The sequence below is a fragment of the Streptopelia decaocto genome (genome assembly GCF_964273445.1).
Source record: "Streptopelia decaocto genome assembly, chromosome: 27".
NCBI classification, from domain to species: Eukaryota; Metazoa; Chordata; class Aves; order Columbiformes; family Columbidae; genus Streptopelia; species Streptopelia decaocto.
This window is the reverse complement of record NC_138682.1, coordinates 38679-54516: the sequence shown is the minus strand read 5'-3', so window position 1 is coordinate 54516 and position 15838 is coordinate 38679. Positions and strand designations below refer to the sequence as shown.

At 66.4% G+C, this 15838-nt stretch overlaps 3 protein-coding genes across 4 annotated transcripts; 2 read left to right on the top strand and 1 right to left on the bottom strand.

Annotated features, from left to right (window-relative positions):
• Positions 1–1534: 1534 nt before the first annotated feature.
• LOC309450687 (growth/differentiation factor 11-like) lies at positions 1535–8781 on the bottom strand. The gene is made up of 3 exons (XM_082073724.1): positions 8297–8781; positions 4615–4988; positions 1535–3968 (listed from the first exon to the last, which is right to left on the bottom strand). The coding sequence occupies exons 1-3, from the start codon at positions 8646–8648 to the stop codon at positions 3588–3590; spliced, it is 1107 nt and encodes a 368-aa protein (XP_081929850.1). The 5' UTR covers positions 8649–8781; the 3' UTR covers positions 1535–3587.
• A 1128-nt stretch (positions 8782–9909) lies between these two features.
• Positions 9910–12586, top strand: LOC309450562 (inositol polyphosphate 1-phosphatase-like). Of its 2 annotated transcripts, none has more exons than XM_082073517.1 (6): positions 9910–10038; positions 10591–10801; positions 10876–10936; positions 11015–11215; positions 11296–11470; positions 11593–12586. In XM_082073517.1, exons 2-6 carry the CDS (start codon positions 10598–10600, stop codon positions 12083–12085), a joined length of 1134 nt encoding a protein of 377 aa, XP_081929643.1. In that variant the 5' UTR covers positions 9910–10038; positions 10591–10597; the 3' UTR covers positions 12086–12586. The 2 variants fall into 2 exon arrangements, with proteins under 2 accessions (XP_081929643.1, XP_081929644.1); XM_082073518.1 differs by having other exon boundaries at positions 10021–10124.
• Positions 12587–12655: 69 nt separating this feature from the next.
• Positions 12656–15626, top strand: LOC309450563 (CD63 antigen-like). Its single transcript, XM_082073519.1, has 8 exons — positions 12656–12736; positions 12910–12983; positions 14322–14510; positions 14590–14664; positions 14738–14833; positions 14925–15068; positions 15148–15231; positions 15356–15626. The coding sequence occupies exons 2-8, from the start codon at positions 12918–12920 to the stop codon at positions 15419–15421; spliced, it is 720 nt and encodes a 239-aa protein (XP_081929645.1). The 5' UTR covers positions 12656–12736; positions 12910–12917; the 3' UTR covers positions 15422–15626.
• Positions 15627–15838: the final 212 nt, after the last annotated feature.

Below are 15838 nucleotides of genomic sequence, written 5' to 3'. Positions count from 1 at the left end.
GAAATGGGGGATGGTGGGGGGGGTCCCACCCGGGGGGTGGGGGGGACACTCGACTCCAGGCCGGTGGTCCCGTGTGGGTGTCCCTGGTGTCCCAAATGTCCCCATCCCTGTCCCGTGTCCTCCGTCCCTACCTCGGGGTCAACCCACTCGGGTTTTGGCTCCTGACGGGCACAATAAGAGCTGGGGGTGACAGACCCCCCTGGGGACCCAGCCCCATCCAGGAACACAGTATCTCCCATGTCCATGATGGGGACGTCCCTCCCAGGGGGTCTGAGCGAATTTTGGGGGGGTTTGTTCCCCTGGGCTGGTGCTTGAGGTATCAGGGGCTGGGGGGGGGGGGTGGGAGCAGGGCGGGGGGGCAGGTTTTGGGGCATCAGGATGGATTTTGAGGTGTCAGGGCGGATTTTGGGGCAGATTTTGTCCCTTTGGCCCCTCGGCCAGCGCCAGAGCGTGGGAAGAATGAGAAGCATCAGGAAACGTTTCCTGAGTCGGATCTGGTGGCAGCTCCCGCAGGAAGGGTGGGGGGACACATCGGGGACATGGGGGTCGAGCCCGAGGGTGCGGTGACACGGGAACACAATCAACAACCACCTGATGGTGGTGACGGCCCTGAGCAAAGGAACACGAACACGGCAGGACAACCCAAGTGAAGGTGACACAATAACCACGGGTACTCCTGGAGCTTCTCCCATCCCCTCTCTCTTCCCAAGCTGGGTTTGTCTCCATGTGCCCCCGCCCGGGTCCCCCTGTCACCAGTGCTGGCGATGTCACCGACAGGAGCTTTGTGACAAGGCCAGGGTAATGAGGTGACCACACTGGGTCCCACCGTGGGATCCAGACCCACTGACCCTTGTCCCGTGTGTGTCCCTTCTGTCCCCAGCTGATCCCCTCTGTCCCTCAACGCTGCTGCAGCCTCCCTGCTGCCTGCAGATTTGGGGGATTTTGGGGATTTCGATCCTCCGGCACCTCAGGAGAAACGTCTCGGCTTCCCCATGGACACGGGGACAGCATCATTGTCCATGTCCCTTTAACCTCCCATAGTGCAAATGGGTCACCGGCTGCACCGCTCTGTCACTGCATGAGGGAGCGGTCAGTGTCCCCAAGACCACCAATGTCACCGTGCAGCCTCCTCATGGTGACAATTGCACTGGGGGTGACATCACGGGGGGTGTGGGGACATCCCAAGGAGACGTGGGGACCCCATGGGGGGACATGGGGACATCGCGGGGGGCCGTGGCACAGGCTGGAGCCAAAAGCTCGGAATTCTTTTGATTATTTCTTGGGTTTTTTTAAATATTTTTATTATTATTATTATTTCTTTTAAATTTTTTTCTTTTATTTTCTGTTCAAGTGCTGTTTGGTCGTGTCCATCAACCCCCCTCCCCCCGACCAGACGTGGCCTTTTGGTCGCTGCACCCCCCACCGCGTCCTTCCCGGGGCCCACCCTGAGCCCCCGCCCTGGCAGCCGTGTCCCCATCCCCCCCCCGACCCCGGACACCCCGAAACAACAGAATGAGGAACAAAACAACGAACAAACGGACAGAAAAATAATAAAAATAACCTAAAAGACATTACGCACAGGACTGACGGGCCAGGTAAATAATAATAATTAATAATACAATGATGGGGCTGTTCCCCCCCACCCCAGCACAGGACACTGTTCCCAGTGCCCAAGGCTGACTGGTTCCAGTGCTGCCCTGTCCCTCCCTTGGTGCCACCTGCTTGTCACAGCTGCCACGGAGGGTTGGGTGCTGGGGCCTCTGGGTGCTCTGGGGCTCCCCCAATGTTGGGGGCAGCTGGAACCCTCACCCTGTGTCACATGGATGACGCCCATGGGGGAACAATGTCCCTGGAGAGATGGTCCCCGTGAGGTGACAGTGCCCAAGGCCAGGGGGAGCACTTGGGCACACAGTGACATCCTGCGGGGGGGCAGGTGGATCCCTGAGCCCAAAGTGGGATCCGTCCCCTTCCCAGTCCCTTCCCAGAGGTTTCGGCCTCTTTCCAGGGCAGTGGCTAAGTTGTCACCTCACAGGGCCCCAGGAGACAGTGCTTCTCCTCGGGGTGGCTTTTGTGGTGGAGTGGTGACAGCCAGGGACAGACAAACCCTCATCACACTCAGTGGCATTGCTGGGATCAGCCGGAGGCCACGGCGCCCCAAAAGGCACTGTCAGCGGGGAGGGGACACCAGGACCCCCGCGCCACCATGGCGGGGCCACCATTGCCAGGGCCACCGGGCAAATGGCATCAGTGCTGGTGGTGGGAGGGACCCCTGGCAGCCCTAAGTGCTTCTGTGGCCGCGGTGGCCACGATGTCACCCCAAGGTGGCCTTGTCCTTGAGAGCGCTTCGGGTCACACAGAGCCAGGGACAAGTGCTAAACATCCCAGGTGTCCCCAGCTCCACCGTCCTGGTCCCTGGCCGCCTGGTGCTGTCCCTAAGTGCTACACGGAGTGGGGACGCACCGGCAGCCACCGGCTTGTTCCGCACGTGGCCCTGGTGCTGTTGCTGCGCGGTGCCACCAGCGCTGGACGTGGAACTGTCCGGCACCCAAGGGATAAGTGCTGGGTCTGCGGGGGCCACTCCGGGCCACCCCCTGGGGCCATCATGGCCACTGCTGCCACATCAGCATCTGCCTGGCGCCGGGGCCCGGTTGCGTCACTGGTGGAGGAGCCAGCGGGTGGTTGAACCCTTGGGAAACCGGGAGCTCGTTCCCACGCGAAAATCATCCGGAGGGGGAGGCGAATCTGCCGCCTCAGCAGAATCTGTCACCAAGCCGGAGCCAATTTTGGCCGGTGCTGCCTCTGGGTGACTCCAAAGCCACCAGCTTGTCCACATTCCGCCGCATGACCACCCCTGGGGGGAGCGTCACCGTCCTGCTGCGGCACTGGGGACGGGTGGCCGCTCTACCCCCTGTGCCCAGGGACACTAGGAGATGCTGGCAGTGCCTGGAGGGGGCTCAGGGGACGTCCCCACTGTGGGGCTGTGGGCGCCGGTGACACGAAAGGAGGGGAGTAAGGGGCGCTTGGGGACATCCCGCAGCAAAGCGTCGGCCAGTAGGGTGGTTAATAAATAAATAAATTAAAGAAGGGAGGCAGTTTCCTCCCGGGCTGGGTCTGCCGTCCTGGCTCCGGCAGCTGCTCAGGGACGACGGGGTCACCCGCCCTTGGGGTGTCACCTTGGCCGTGGGGGGGGCAGGGATGTCCCCGTCCCCACTCCAGCAGCGTGGGGAGATGCTCGGCCGCCTGCTGTCACCACCGAGGTGGGAGAGGTGTCCAGTGAAGAGCTGCAGTGCTGCGCCATGCCAGGGGGGGTTACAGCGGTGACCACGGTGACGGCACCAGGGGTCCCAGCCGCCCCTTCCCTTTCCCTTCTCCGTCCGGTTGCTTTATTGCACAATGCATGTTGAAGCGCGGGGTTGGTGCACGGGCTTTTCTTCTCTCTCTCTTTTTCCCGGACATCCAAAGGAATTTTACTCTTTGTATATCAAAAAAAAAGGAAAAAAAATTTTAAAAAGCAGTGGCAGAAAAGAGGCGTCTCTGGCGGAGGGGGGCGCGCACGGGGGAGCGGCACCGAGCCGGGCACTCCTTTTTTAAGAGCATCCACATCTGTCAACCACCATCCCGGGGATTTTGCCGTAGATGATCTGCTGCTTGTCGTTGAAGTAGAGCATGTTGATGGGGGACATCTTGGTGGGGGTGCAGCAGGGCCCGGCCGAGCCGCGTGGGTTGGCCTGTTGCACCAGGTGGGTGTGCGGGTATTTCTGCATGAACATGTACTCGCATTGCCCCGAGCAGTAGTTGGCTTTGTAGCGCTTGGGGGCGATGATCCAGTCCCAGCCAAATGCCTCAAAGTCGACGGTCAGGGGGTAGCGGCAGCAGCGCGACTCGGTCGAGTGCTCGTCGCAGTCCAGCCCCAGGTTCCGCCGCGAGCGCTTGTTGTTCTCCAGCACCCGCAGCTCCATGAAGGGGTGCTGGGGCAGTAGAAAAAGGGGGGGTGAGACCCATGGACTGACCCACCACCCCACACGTTGAGCCACAGTCCCATCACCCCACAATCACATCGTCCTGACTCTATGGGTGCCACGCAGCTCCGTGGAGCTGGCACCAGCTCCATGGGGGTGTCATCAGTTCCACCAGGGTGTCACCATCCCATGGGGGTGTCGCCAGCCCCACCAGGGTGTCACCAGTTCCATGAAGCTGTCACTGTCCCCACAAAGCTGTGACCAGCCCATGGAGCCGTCGCCAGCTCTGCAGATATGTGGTCAATCCCACGGAGCTGTGGCTGGTCCCGTAGAGCTGTCATCGTCCCCATGGACCTGTCAGTGTCCCCACGCAGCTGTGACCAGCCCATGGAGCTGTCACTGTCCCCACAAAGCTATCACCAGCTCCGTGGAGCCATCATCACTTTGGCAGGGCTGTGACCAGCCCCGTGGAGCTGTCATCATCCCCACGGAGCTCTCACCACCCCCACAAGCTGTCACCAGCCCCACGGAGCTGCCTCACCAACCCTGCCTATCCCTGTTGCCCCCCAGTTCCCCCCACACCCACCCCACCACAACATTCTAGCGCCTCTGCACACCCCCAGCCCCCGAGGGACCCAAGGGGACAGCCACCCACCAGACCCTCGGCGCCGGGCCCCAGCGAGGTGACAGCCAGGTCGTTGCCATTGGGGTCAAAGGCATTGATCTCGATGCCCCAGTTGTTCTGCGGCTGCTTGAACCAGTTCTGCAGGACGTGCTTGAAGTCGATGCTCTGCCAGTGGCCCAGCCGCGAGTTGAGGTCGATCTTGAGCGAGCGGATGCGGATGTGACGGCTGCCCTCGTCCGTCACCGGCTTCAGCCGCAGGATCTGCAGGTAGACGGTGGAGGTGTGCTGCACCGGGCGCAGGTACACCCACAGCTGCGCCTTCACCACCTTGGTGAACATGACCTTGGGGCTGAAGTTGAAGAAGCAGCAATGGGGGTTGCCCTCGATCTGCACCACCGGGTCCGCTGCGGGAAGAAGGAGGCGTCAGGGTGATGGGGGCGTCCCTGGAAACCCCCTGCCCTGTGTGTCCCCCTCTCCCAGATCCTCCTCAGTCGTTAAGAGGTGAAGGTCGGGTCAGAGACCGCCCCAGCGGGTCATGGCCCCTCCATTGGCAATAAGGTCCCCAGCTGCCCCCGACCCTGTGTCACAGGGGAGTCACGATCCCCTGCAGGGATCAAGGACGGTCGGGGGGGGTCCAGCCCCATGGCACCTGCTCCAGGGCAGCCACTTCCCAACACAGATGCGCCCGGTGGCAGTCCCAAGCTGGGTCCATGGCACCAAATTTGGGGTACGGACACCACCAGGGTCCCCAGCCAGGTGGCATCTCATGGGACATTCATCCGTCCCCCCCTCCATCCCTCATCCTCCATCTCCCACCCTCCATCTCCCACCCTCCCCAGGCTTGTTTTTGTGGCACCCCCACCCCTCTACCAGCCATTCCTGCTGCGGGTGACACTCTCAACTATGGCAAAACCACACGGCCACCTCCGGGGACGGTGCTGCCCACTCCAGTGCGGTGACACCCCCCAGCATCCCAAGCGCCCAGGGGGATGCGGGGGCTCCCCGGCCACCCTCCCCCAGCCCCGCGGCAGCTCCTGGGCTCTGCCAACATCTGTGTCAAATTGAGCGGGGAATGTCCCCCGCCCCGTCCCCCCTGCTCCGCACCGGTCAGGTTTAATGGCCCCCAGCTGCAGCGCGGGGCCATTTGCTGCGCGCGAGGCCTCCCCGAACACATGGGGGTCACGACACCGGGGGCAGCCCCGCGAATGCCATCCCGCTCCCCCGCCGCGCCGCACATAAACCACGGTGACAGGGGCCGGAGCGGGGGGGACACACGGGTGCACAAACCCCTCCCAGCAATTTGCTGCGCACAAGCCCCTGATTAAACCCACGTGTTCCTCTGGGACCCCCCCGGGGAACGGCCCCCCCCGCGCTGCCTGTCCCCGTGAAGCCACAAGGGCAGTTTGTGCCCCTTCCGCGGGGCGTTGTCACCTGTTACCAGTGGGACAGCGGCTGCCTCGAGGGGCTCTGGGTCCCTCCGCGGTCCTGCTGGCACACAGGGGTCCCAGGTGACTTTTGAAGACACGGGGACAATTTGTCCCCAGCTCACTGTGGCGGCCAGAACAATGTGATGGGGTTGTTTTTGCAGGGTCTCTTAGAGGTGTCCCTCAAAGCCACCACTGAAGCCCCTCACCACGGTGCCAGCAGCACCAGTGACACCAGCGACCCCCCCTCCACCCCGGGACTGGCATCCCAGGGGACAACGAAGGGGACACTGTGGGGTGCGGGCACAGGGGGGCTGTGGCAGTGCCAGGATGCTCATCCTGTTGCTGTGGCAACGGGGGATAAAGGTGATGGGGACATCGGTCACAGCTGAGGATATGCTGGGCAGGAGGGGGTACACTGAGCCCCCCGCTTTGTTCCACCGAGCCCAGATTTGGGGCCCCACCTCTGTCCCCTTAAGCCCTCGCCTGCCATGGGGGAACCGCAGCTCCCTCAGGTCCAGGTGTCCCTGCAGTGTCCCCGTGTACTCGCTCCCACTGACCTTGAACAGCTTCAGGTCCCCCCTGCCCCCCTGCCCCCCCCCAACCCCTCATTAAGGTCCCTCTGGGTCGCGGGGGTCACGGGTAACCCCTAAATGGGTTTAGGACCCAATTAAACTTCTCGGGGGGGCGGGGGGGGTGCTGGGGGTGGTGGCTTGAGATTAACGGGGCGGGGGGCATCTGGGGGGAACCCGAGAGCTTTATGGCTCTGCTGCCTATAAAGCCCTTTCCCTCCTCCTGTTCAGGAACCATAAAACCCCACACAATTGGCACGGGGGGGGGGCGGGGGGGGGGAATCATAATAATAACGGAGCGGCCGCAGGCAGGACAGGCCGGACCCCGTGACACATCCGGCTGGAGGGCCAGGGCTGCTGGACCCCCAGAGTGGGACCAGGGGGGCCCGTGTGGCTGGAGGAGGGGTCTCCCTCTGGTATTTATTTTGGGGGGCCCCGAGCTGTTAAGGGGTGGGAGGGGGGGGCTGGGGGCAGCGAGCGTGAATGCGGCACAGGGAGGAAAACCCCAGCCTGTTGTCAATTTTATGGGTAATAAAATTTCAAAGCCACCCGAGTCTATTAATGCCTGGGAAGGAAATTCGTCGGGGGGCTGCAGGGGGGGCAGTGCCTCACACTTCCCTCCCTTCCGCTCGCCTTTAGCACCCGGCCCCCCCGGTCCTTGGGGTCCCATGGCACACCTCAGGGGTCCCACCCCCCCGTCCCGCTGCTGGAGCAGGTGGAGCTGGGACAGACCGGGGGAAACTGAGGCACGGAGAGGTGGAAGGTGCAGCCTCCCCGCAGCCCCACGGCTACATGGATGGACAGAGACATGTCACAGGGCAGCAGAGTCCCCAAGTGCATCCCCTCCCTGCTGGGGCCCCTGGGCTGGAGCTCTGCCATCACCCCACTGTCACCTTGCTGTCACCCTGCTGTCACTCTGCCGTCACCCCGCTGTCACCCGCAGCAGGAGGTGAGTGCTGGCACCCGCTGCCCAGCAGGGCCCTGGGGACCAGGAGGTCACTGTGTCACCTGCCCCGTGTCCCCAGTCCGGTCCCAGTGCCAGTGCTCACACCAAGTGCCAGTCCCCAGTACCATGTCCCTGTCCCCAGCACCAGTATTAGGGCTCCAGCTGGTGCCTGTGCCAGGTCCTGGGACCTGCTGCCAGTGCCCAGTTGTGCTACTCAACTGATTCCAGTGAGTCGGGCGCCAGTCCCCAGTGCCATGTCCCGACCCCCAGTTCCAAGTGCTGGGTCCCAGTTCCCAGTTCTCCACTCCCAGCTGCAATCCTAGGTCCCAGTCCCCAGCTCTCAGTTGCAGTCCCAGCTCCCGGTGCTCATTCCCAGCCCTGTTTCCCAGCTCCCAGTGCCCTGTACCAGTTGCCAGCCAGCCTGTCCCATCCCCATATCCCTGTGTCCCCATGTCCCCAGGTCCCCGTGCTGTACGGTGCTTTCCCCCGGGACCCTCACGAAGTCACCAGGGAGAGGGGGCGGACGGGGGCTGATGTGAACAGAGGGGAGCCCCAGGGGTGCCGGGGAGAACCGGGGGGAACGGGGGGGGAGCCGGGGGGAACCGGGGGGAACCGCGCATCCCCGGGGAGGGGGACAGGGAGGGCACGGGGGAGGAAGAGGAGCCGCGGAGGGACCCGGGAGAGGAACCGGCGGGGAGGGAGGGAGAGACGGGGAGGTGGGGGGAGTCCGCCGGCGAAGTTTGCAGCGGCGGAACAAAGGCGGCACTGACTTTCCTGGGCCATGCTGATGACGGTCTCGGTGGTGGCGTGGTACTCGTCCTCCTCCAGGTACTCGTCGTGCTGCAGCGAGTCCCCCTGGAAGTCGTGGAGGTCCAGGAGCTGCTGGAGCGGCGGGGCCTTGGGCAGCAGCTGCTTCACCACCTCCCGGGTGATGTTGGGCGCTTCCTTCAGCCGCAGCTTGCTCAGGATCTGCGACTTGATGCTCTCCAGCCGCAGCTCCTTGCTGTGCCGCCGCCACAGGCACACGGGGCAAGCGGCGGGCTCGGAAACGGGGGATGGCGCTTCGACCGACCCCCCCGCCGCCACCACCAACGCCAACAAACACAGCAAGACCGGGGCCATACCGGGAAACCTTTCCCCGCCGGGCCGCCCCCCCGCCCCGCTTCCACCGCAACGCGCAAGGGGCGCGGAACGGGGGGGGAAGGCGGTAACGGCGGCGGGGGCGGGGAAGCGGGGGGCGGTGAGGGACCCGGGGGGGGGGCGAAGGGGGGGGGGAAGAAAAAAGCGGCGGTAGCGGCGGCCCCGGGGTTTTATACCCCAAGAGAAGTGTGTCGTCAGCGGCCTTGATTGGCTGCGGGCGCACAAAAGAGGTTCTGGCAGGGGCTTGTCACCAGCCGCCGCCGGCCCCCCGAGCACCGGGAGCGGCCCCGCCGCCACCGCGCGCTGCCCGGTTCGCTCCGGCACCCCCCGCACCGCCTCCGGTTATGGCGGGGGCGGTGCCGCGGGACCCAAGTCCCGGCAAGTGCGGCGGAGCGGGAAGGGCAGGGACGCCCTGACCCCGCCGCACTTGCCGGGACTTGGGTCCCGCCGCGACGCCCCCATAGACCGGGAATGCGCGTCCCGGTCCCTCCATCCCCCGGTGCCCTCCCGGGACGCCTCCGCATCGGTCCCCTCCGAATCTCTCTCCCATCCCCGGGTCCACGCACCCGCCCCGGTCCCCATCCCCTCCCGGTCGGTGTCCTCACGGCCCCCCCCCGCCCCGGCCCGTGCCGTGTCCCCCGCTCCCGGTGGCGGTTCCATCAGAACCATGGAGAGGGCAAGAGGGACGTGCAGCCGCGCCCGGGGCACCGGGGCTGCACGGGCTCCGCTCAGGGCCCCGGTCCCGGTGCGGCGAGAGGTGACGGGGATCCCGGCCCGATGCGGGAAGGTGGTGGGGAGTCCCGGATCGGGGGGCTCCCGGTGTGGCAGGGCAGGGGGGTGCGGAGCGGTCCCGTTACCCCACCGGTGCGCGACGGGAGAGTGGAGCCAGCGCATTCCGCCAGGAGGCGTCGCGGCGCAGCTCCGGGGCGAGCGCGTCCACACCGGAGCCGGGAAAACCGGAGCGAGGCGCAGCGCAGGGACGAGGGCGCCACCGCGTGGCGCGGACGCGGCACCGCCGCACCGTCAGCCCTGTGGGGCCTCGGGAGGTCCCGGAGCGGGGGGGTGGCCCCGTCGAGTCCCGGTGCGGGTGTTTACCCGCCGAGGTGGCATCACCGCGCTCCGGTGTCACCGACGCCCCGCGGAAGCTGCGGAGACGAGAAGCGAAAGCGGGAGGCGGTGCTCGGTCTCCCTACACCGGGTGTGTCCCCCCCTCTCTCCGGGATCCCTCGGACTCCTGGGTCCGCCTCGCACTCCAGGTTCCCCCAGCACTCCGGGCTCCGGGGCCGAAGGGGTTAAGGCGGCGACGTGACGTGTCCCCTCCGGCCCCGCCCCACGGGCCGCCCCGCGCGAGCTGTCAGCGGCACCGGGCCCGGTAACGGCACCGCGGGGAGGGCGGGTCCCCGGAATCCGCCCGCCGGGGGAAGTGGGGACCCCTCCGTAGGGTGGGGGAGACCCGGGGTGAGCGTGACACGGGTGGGGAGTCCCGGGGATGCCCCCACGTGGCGCGGCCCCGGGGACGGGCACGGGGTCGCCGGTGCCCCGGGGAATCACTGCGGGTGTCCCGTCCCCGGCGGGAGGGTGCGGGGCCCCATCACCTCACAGGTCTCGGCGGGGAGGCAGTGGGGATCTGTGTGTGTGCGTCCCCAGTCCTGGCTGCTTCCTCCTTCACGCGGGACAGCCCCCCCCACGCGGGAACCCCGCAGTGGGGCTGCGTCCTTGGCCACGTCCCCACGTCCTCATGTCCCCATACCCACGTCCCCACGTCCTCACATCCACGTCCCCACTTCCAGGCGGGATAATTTTAGCTGGGTCTCCACCCCGGGGCTCTGCCCACACCCCGTAATTACGGGCATGGCCCTTGGGGCCACGCTGGGAGCGCGGAGGCGGCCGGTACCCCGCCCCCGAGCACCATGTCTCCCCCCAGCCCGGCCATGGCAGGGCTGCTGCAGGCGCTGGTGGGGGCCTCGGAGAAGGCGGGGACCATCGCCCGGCTGTGCCGCGCAGAGGAGCCGCTTTTCCAGCTGCTGGTGGCTGAAAAAAGCGGCACCGACAAGAACAGGAGGTTCCTGCAGGACTTCAAGACGCTGGCGGACGTCCTAATCCAGGAGGTCATCAAGCACGACCTGGGGAAGGAGGTAGGGGGCGGGGGGCTCCCCAGGGTGTCCCCATGTCTCCCTGCGCTGTGGCTGAGCCGCCCTGTCCCCACCAGTTCCCCGAGCTGCAGGGCCACATCCATGGGGAGGAGTCAAATGAGTTCAAGAACAGGCAGGGTGAGTTCTGGGGGTGGGAACAGCGGAGCCGAGACCCCCACACACTGGGGGTCACAGCTGAGGCCGGGCTTCTGGCAGGGGACACGGTGGTGGTGCGGGTGTGTGACACGCCGGGTGACACTGCGGCCCTGCTACTCTCCGTGCTGGAGCCCGAGCGAGAGGCTGCCGAGCTGCTGGCAGCTGCCGTGCACAGGGATGTGACGCTTGGGGATGCAGAGCTGGCCAGCGTGGCACTCAGCATCCCCCCCCAGGACCTGGCCATCTGGATAGACCCCATCGGTGAGGGGGTGCTGGGAGAGGGCACGTTGGGCATCCCCCCATCACTCACTGAACCCCAGCAAATTCAACTGCACCCTTAGACTCCACCAATGAGTACATCGGGGGGCGCGAGGACGTGGCCCCCATCGACGGTATCACCCCGGCGGGGCTGTGCTCGGCGCTAGTGCTCATTGGGGCCTACGACCGGCAGACGGGCTGTCCTGTGCTGGGCATCATCAATGAGCCCTTCTACCGTCGGGACCCCCTGACCCACAGGTACTGGCACACGGGGAACACCGGAGTGGGGGGGGAGGTGCAGCCGGATCCTGGTCCCCAGATCTGGGGAGAGCCTGGGGACCCATTGGCAGCGCCCACACTCAGTGTCCCCATCCCTGCAGGTGGCAGGGGAGATACCACTGGGGCATTGCATATGGGGACACGCAGCTGAGCTCTCTGAACCCCCCGCCGCCGCGCCCCACGCCCTGCGTGGTGCTGAGCCGGGCGGAGAGGGGACCAGTGCGGGCAGCCCTGGGTCCCCTGTGCGGTGACCGCCTGTGCTTCGCCGCCGGTGCTGGCTACAAGATGCTGTGTGTCATCCTGGGGCTGGCGGATGCCTACGTCCTCTCCGAGGGCAGCACCTTCGCCTGGGACGCCTGTGCCCCCCACGCCATCCTGCGTGCCCTGGGCGGGGGTGCGGTGGCCCTGGCAGGGGCCCTGCAGGCACGGAGGGCGGGGGACACCAGCCCCCCCCCTGAGCTGGTGTACAACCGCCCGGTGGAGGGGGCGGTAGGGGCCAAGCGCTGGGCAAACCAGGGGGGGCTTGTGGCCTACATGCACCCCCAGCACTTGGAGGCTGTGCTGGCCGCCCTGGCCACTGTGCCCGGGCTCTGAGCCACCGGTGGCTGGGACCTGGGGTGAGGGCATGGGGTGGCAGGGACCCAGGAGTGCAAGGGTGTGGGGAGACTGCGAACAGGGGGGGCCGGGATTGTGGGGGCAAGACATGGGCTGGCAGGGACCAACAGACACAGAATGTCCAGGACCCTGGGGTTCAGGGTATGGGGTGACAAGGACCTCAGGGTGCTGGGTATGGGGTGACAAGGACCTTGGGGTGCAGGGTATGGGGTGGTTGGGACAGGGTGACAGGGGTCAGGGTGGCCATGACTTCGGGATGCAGGTTATAGGGTTACTGGGACCCTGGGGTACAGAGTATGGGTGACAAGGACCCCAGGGTGCAGGGTATGGGGTGACAAGTACGTCGGGGGTGACAGGGACTGCGGGACAGCTGGGACCCCGGGGTGCAGGGTCCCGGGGTGCGGGACGGGCTGTCATCTCTGTGTCCCATGACCTCCCGGCGCGACACCCTTATGTCCCCCATTAAAGCGTCTCCCTCGCCCCGCGTGTCCGTGCGGCCCCGGGAGGGGGCGGGCGGGGCGGCGGCGGCGGGGCCGGGCTCGGGGCGGGCCCGGGGCCGCCTGTTGACTCGTCCCGGCCCCATCACATGATCCCGGAGCTCAGGGAGCGGGTGGTGGAGCAGCGGCGCCGGTGAGGCCCCGGGGCGGGGGAGCGGTGGCACTGGGCGGCGAGCGCAGCGGGAGCGGCACCGGGAGAGGCACCGGGGCGGGGAGCGGCACCGGGACGTCGGGGTTCGGGCGGGAGGAGCGGGAGCGGGCCTGGTGCCGATACCGATACCGATACCGAGACGGCGGCTCCCGCAGGACGGGCCATGGCGGTGGAGGGCGGGATGAAATGTGTGAAGTTCCTGGTTTTTATCTTCAACTTCATCTTCTGGGTGAGTGTGGGGCTGGGGGAGGTCGGAGGGGGAGCTGGGGCCACCGGGGGGGGGCCGGGGGGCAACCGGAGAGGGGCTCTGGGCAAACGGGCTGTTCCTCGCCGGCCCCGCCGGGGACGAGCCCGCCCCTGTCCTGCGGCGGGCAGCCCCTCCGCCTCTGTGTTGTCCCCCCGCCGTGTTTTCCCCTCCGCCTGCTCCCGTTCCCCCATACATCCCTTGAACACCCCCCGGACCCTCCCGCAGGCCTTGAACTGGGGGTCGTGGGGACGCGGGGGGGCTCCTGCTGCCTGGGGGTGCTGCAGAGGGTGCAGGGGGGTGAGGGGGAGAAGCCTGGCACCAGGCAGTGTTGTGGCTGCACACCACTGTCAGTAGGTTCCAGGGTTAACGAGGCTGGGCTGGGGCGAGGCCCTGAGGTCAGGGTGGGGACCCCATGGGGGGCCGTGTGTCCCCCCCGTCCTGCGCCCTACAGCTGGGGTCACCCCATGGGGCAGGGCTCAGGTTTGGGGAAGTTGGGGTGAAGCAAGAGGCGCAAGGAGCCCAACGGTCTGTGTGGGTGTGGGGGGGGACAGGGGGTGAGTGCCTTCCCGGCCATCATCCCGTCCCCCCCACGCAAGGAATGACTCGTCTCTGATCCTGCTGAGCTGAGTCACCCCCGGAGGGGCCGGGGGGGACATGGCAGGGACACCGGTGCCAGCCCCCCCAGCTGGAGTGTTTGTGCAGCAGGCGGCTGGGCCGGGCTCTGTTTGCCCACACCCAGCGAGCAAACAGGGCCAGCGCACTGGGACGGTACGGGGGGGTCCCCACTGCTGCAGGGAAACTGAGGCTGGGGGGAGGGGGATCTCACCTGTGAGGGGGTGGGATGGACCCGCTCCTGTCTCAGTACCGGGGAGGGGGGGCTGCCGGTGCCCGGGTGACCCATGAGACGGCATGTGCCTGGGCCCCCCAGCCACCAATTGGGCACCCCCCGATCTGCCCTCAGACCCCGTGGCTGGGCGGGGGGGGGCTGGCGCCATGTCCCCCGCTCCGAGGCCTCTCACCACGGCCAGAATTCCAGATGTCCCGAACTTCTCAGCATTCCTGCGGCCGCCAGTTTGGCCCCCGCCTCACCACACCGGGGCGGGCGGGGGCAGGACCAGGGTCCCCCTCCCATCACCATGGGGACATCACTGTGGGGGGCGAACCCCAGAAGATCCACCCCCGTCAGCCCCAATTTGAGGCCGAAGTCCCGTGCTGCTCAGTCTCCACGAGGATGCTGAACTGGGGGTGCCCCCCAGCGGGGGGGGGAATCCCAGTTCCACAGGGTAGGGGCTGCACCCCAATTCCCTGTGCCCCCCCCAGGTGTGCGGGGTGGCCCTGGTGGCCATCGGCATCTACGCGCAGCTGGCCCTGGATAAGGCACTGGCCGTCAGCAGCACCTCAGCCGCCGGCAGCCCGGTCGCCATCCTGGTGCTGGGCATCGTCATCTTCTTCATCTCTTTCTTCGGCTGCTGTGGCGCCTGGAAGGAGAGTTACTGCATGGTCACCACGGTCAGCACCCTGCCTCGCCATGATTCCCCCCCCCCCACTTTAATCCTCCCACCCTGACCCCCACCACGTTCCCCCACAGTTCGCCGTCCTGCTCAGCGTCATCTTCCTGGTGGAGGTCGCCGCTGCCATTGCTGGATACGTCTTCAAGGACAAGGTGGGGACGTGTGGGGAAGGGGTTCAGACCCACTTGGGTGCTACAGATCCCCCTGACCCCCCGGCCCCCCCAGGCGCGCTCGGTACTGGAGGAAGGGCTGTGGGACGCCATGCGCAAGTACGGGGAGGACCAGCCGGTGACGGAGGCAGTGGATGAGATCCAGAGGGATGTGAGTAACGGGGGGGGCCCAGGGGGGGCTGGGACAGTGGGGTTCACCCCCCCTGACCCCCTGGGGTGTGTGTGTCCCCGCCCGCCCACAGTTCCAGTGCTGCGGAGCCAACAACTACACAGACTGGTTCAGCATTGAGAGGTTCAGGGCCAATGACACGGTGCCACGGTCCTGCTGCCACAGCAATGCCACGTCCTGCAATGTCCACCCCACCCCTGAAACCGTCTACGAGAAGGTGAGACCCCCCCGTGTCCCCCCTGCCGTGGTCAGGGGGGGTTTGCCCCCCCTGAGCCCCTCTACCCCCTGCCCCCCAGGGCTGCCTCCAAAAGATCGAAGCCTGGATGAAGAAGAACATCCTTATCGTGGCTGCTGTAGCGCTGGGCATCGCCTTCTTCGAGGTAGGACGAGGCGCTGCGACCCCTCCAGTGTGGGGCTGGGACACCCCCAATGTGGGGCTGGACCCCCGCGGGGGGGGGTGCGCTGTGCAGGGTGGAGGTCACACCCCATCCCCTGTTTTCCCAGATCCTGGGCATCATCTTCGCCTGCTGCCTGATGAAGGGCATCCGCAGCGGCTACGAGGTCATGTAGCCCCCCTGGCTCTCGCTGCCCCCCGCCCCGACTTGGGGGGCACCAGGGGCTGTTCCCCCTGCCAGCTCCTCGGGGCAGGGCCCCACGTGCCAAACCGCTGCCGCGGGGGGGTCACTGCCATCGGAACCCTCCCCACGTGCCTGACAGGTGGGGGCTGGGGGGTGTCCCCAACTTTGGAAATACAGTAAAAAGAAAAGCTTCTGTAGAGCTGTGTGTCCCCCTGGGCTGGGGGTGGACGAAACAAGGGGTCCCACGGAGGTGTGGGGGGTCCCGAGTGCCATGGCAATGCCACCAGCTGTCCCCAAACCCTGCAGGGACCTGGGATGAGCACAGCAGGTGATGGTTTGCGTGGCACTGGTATGGGGTGTTATTGTCAGTCCCAGGGGGTTCTTACAGCCCTGGGGCGGTCCAGCAGCC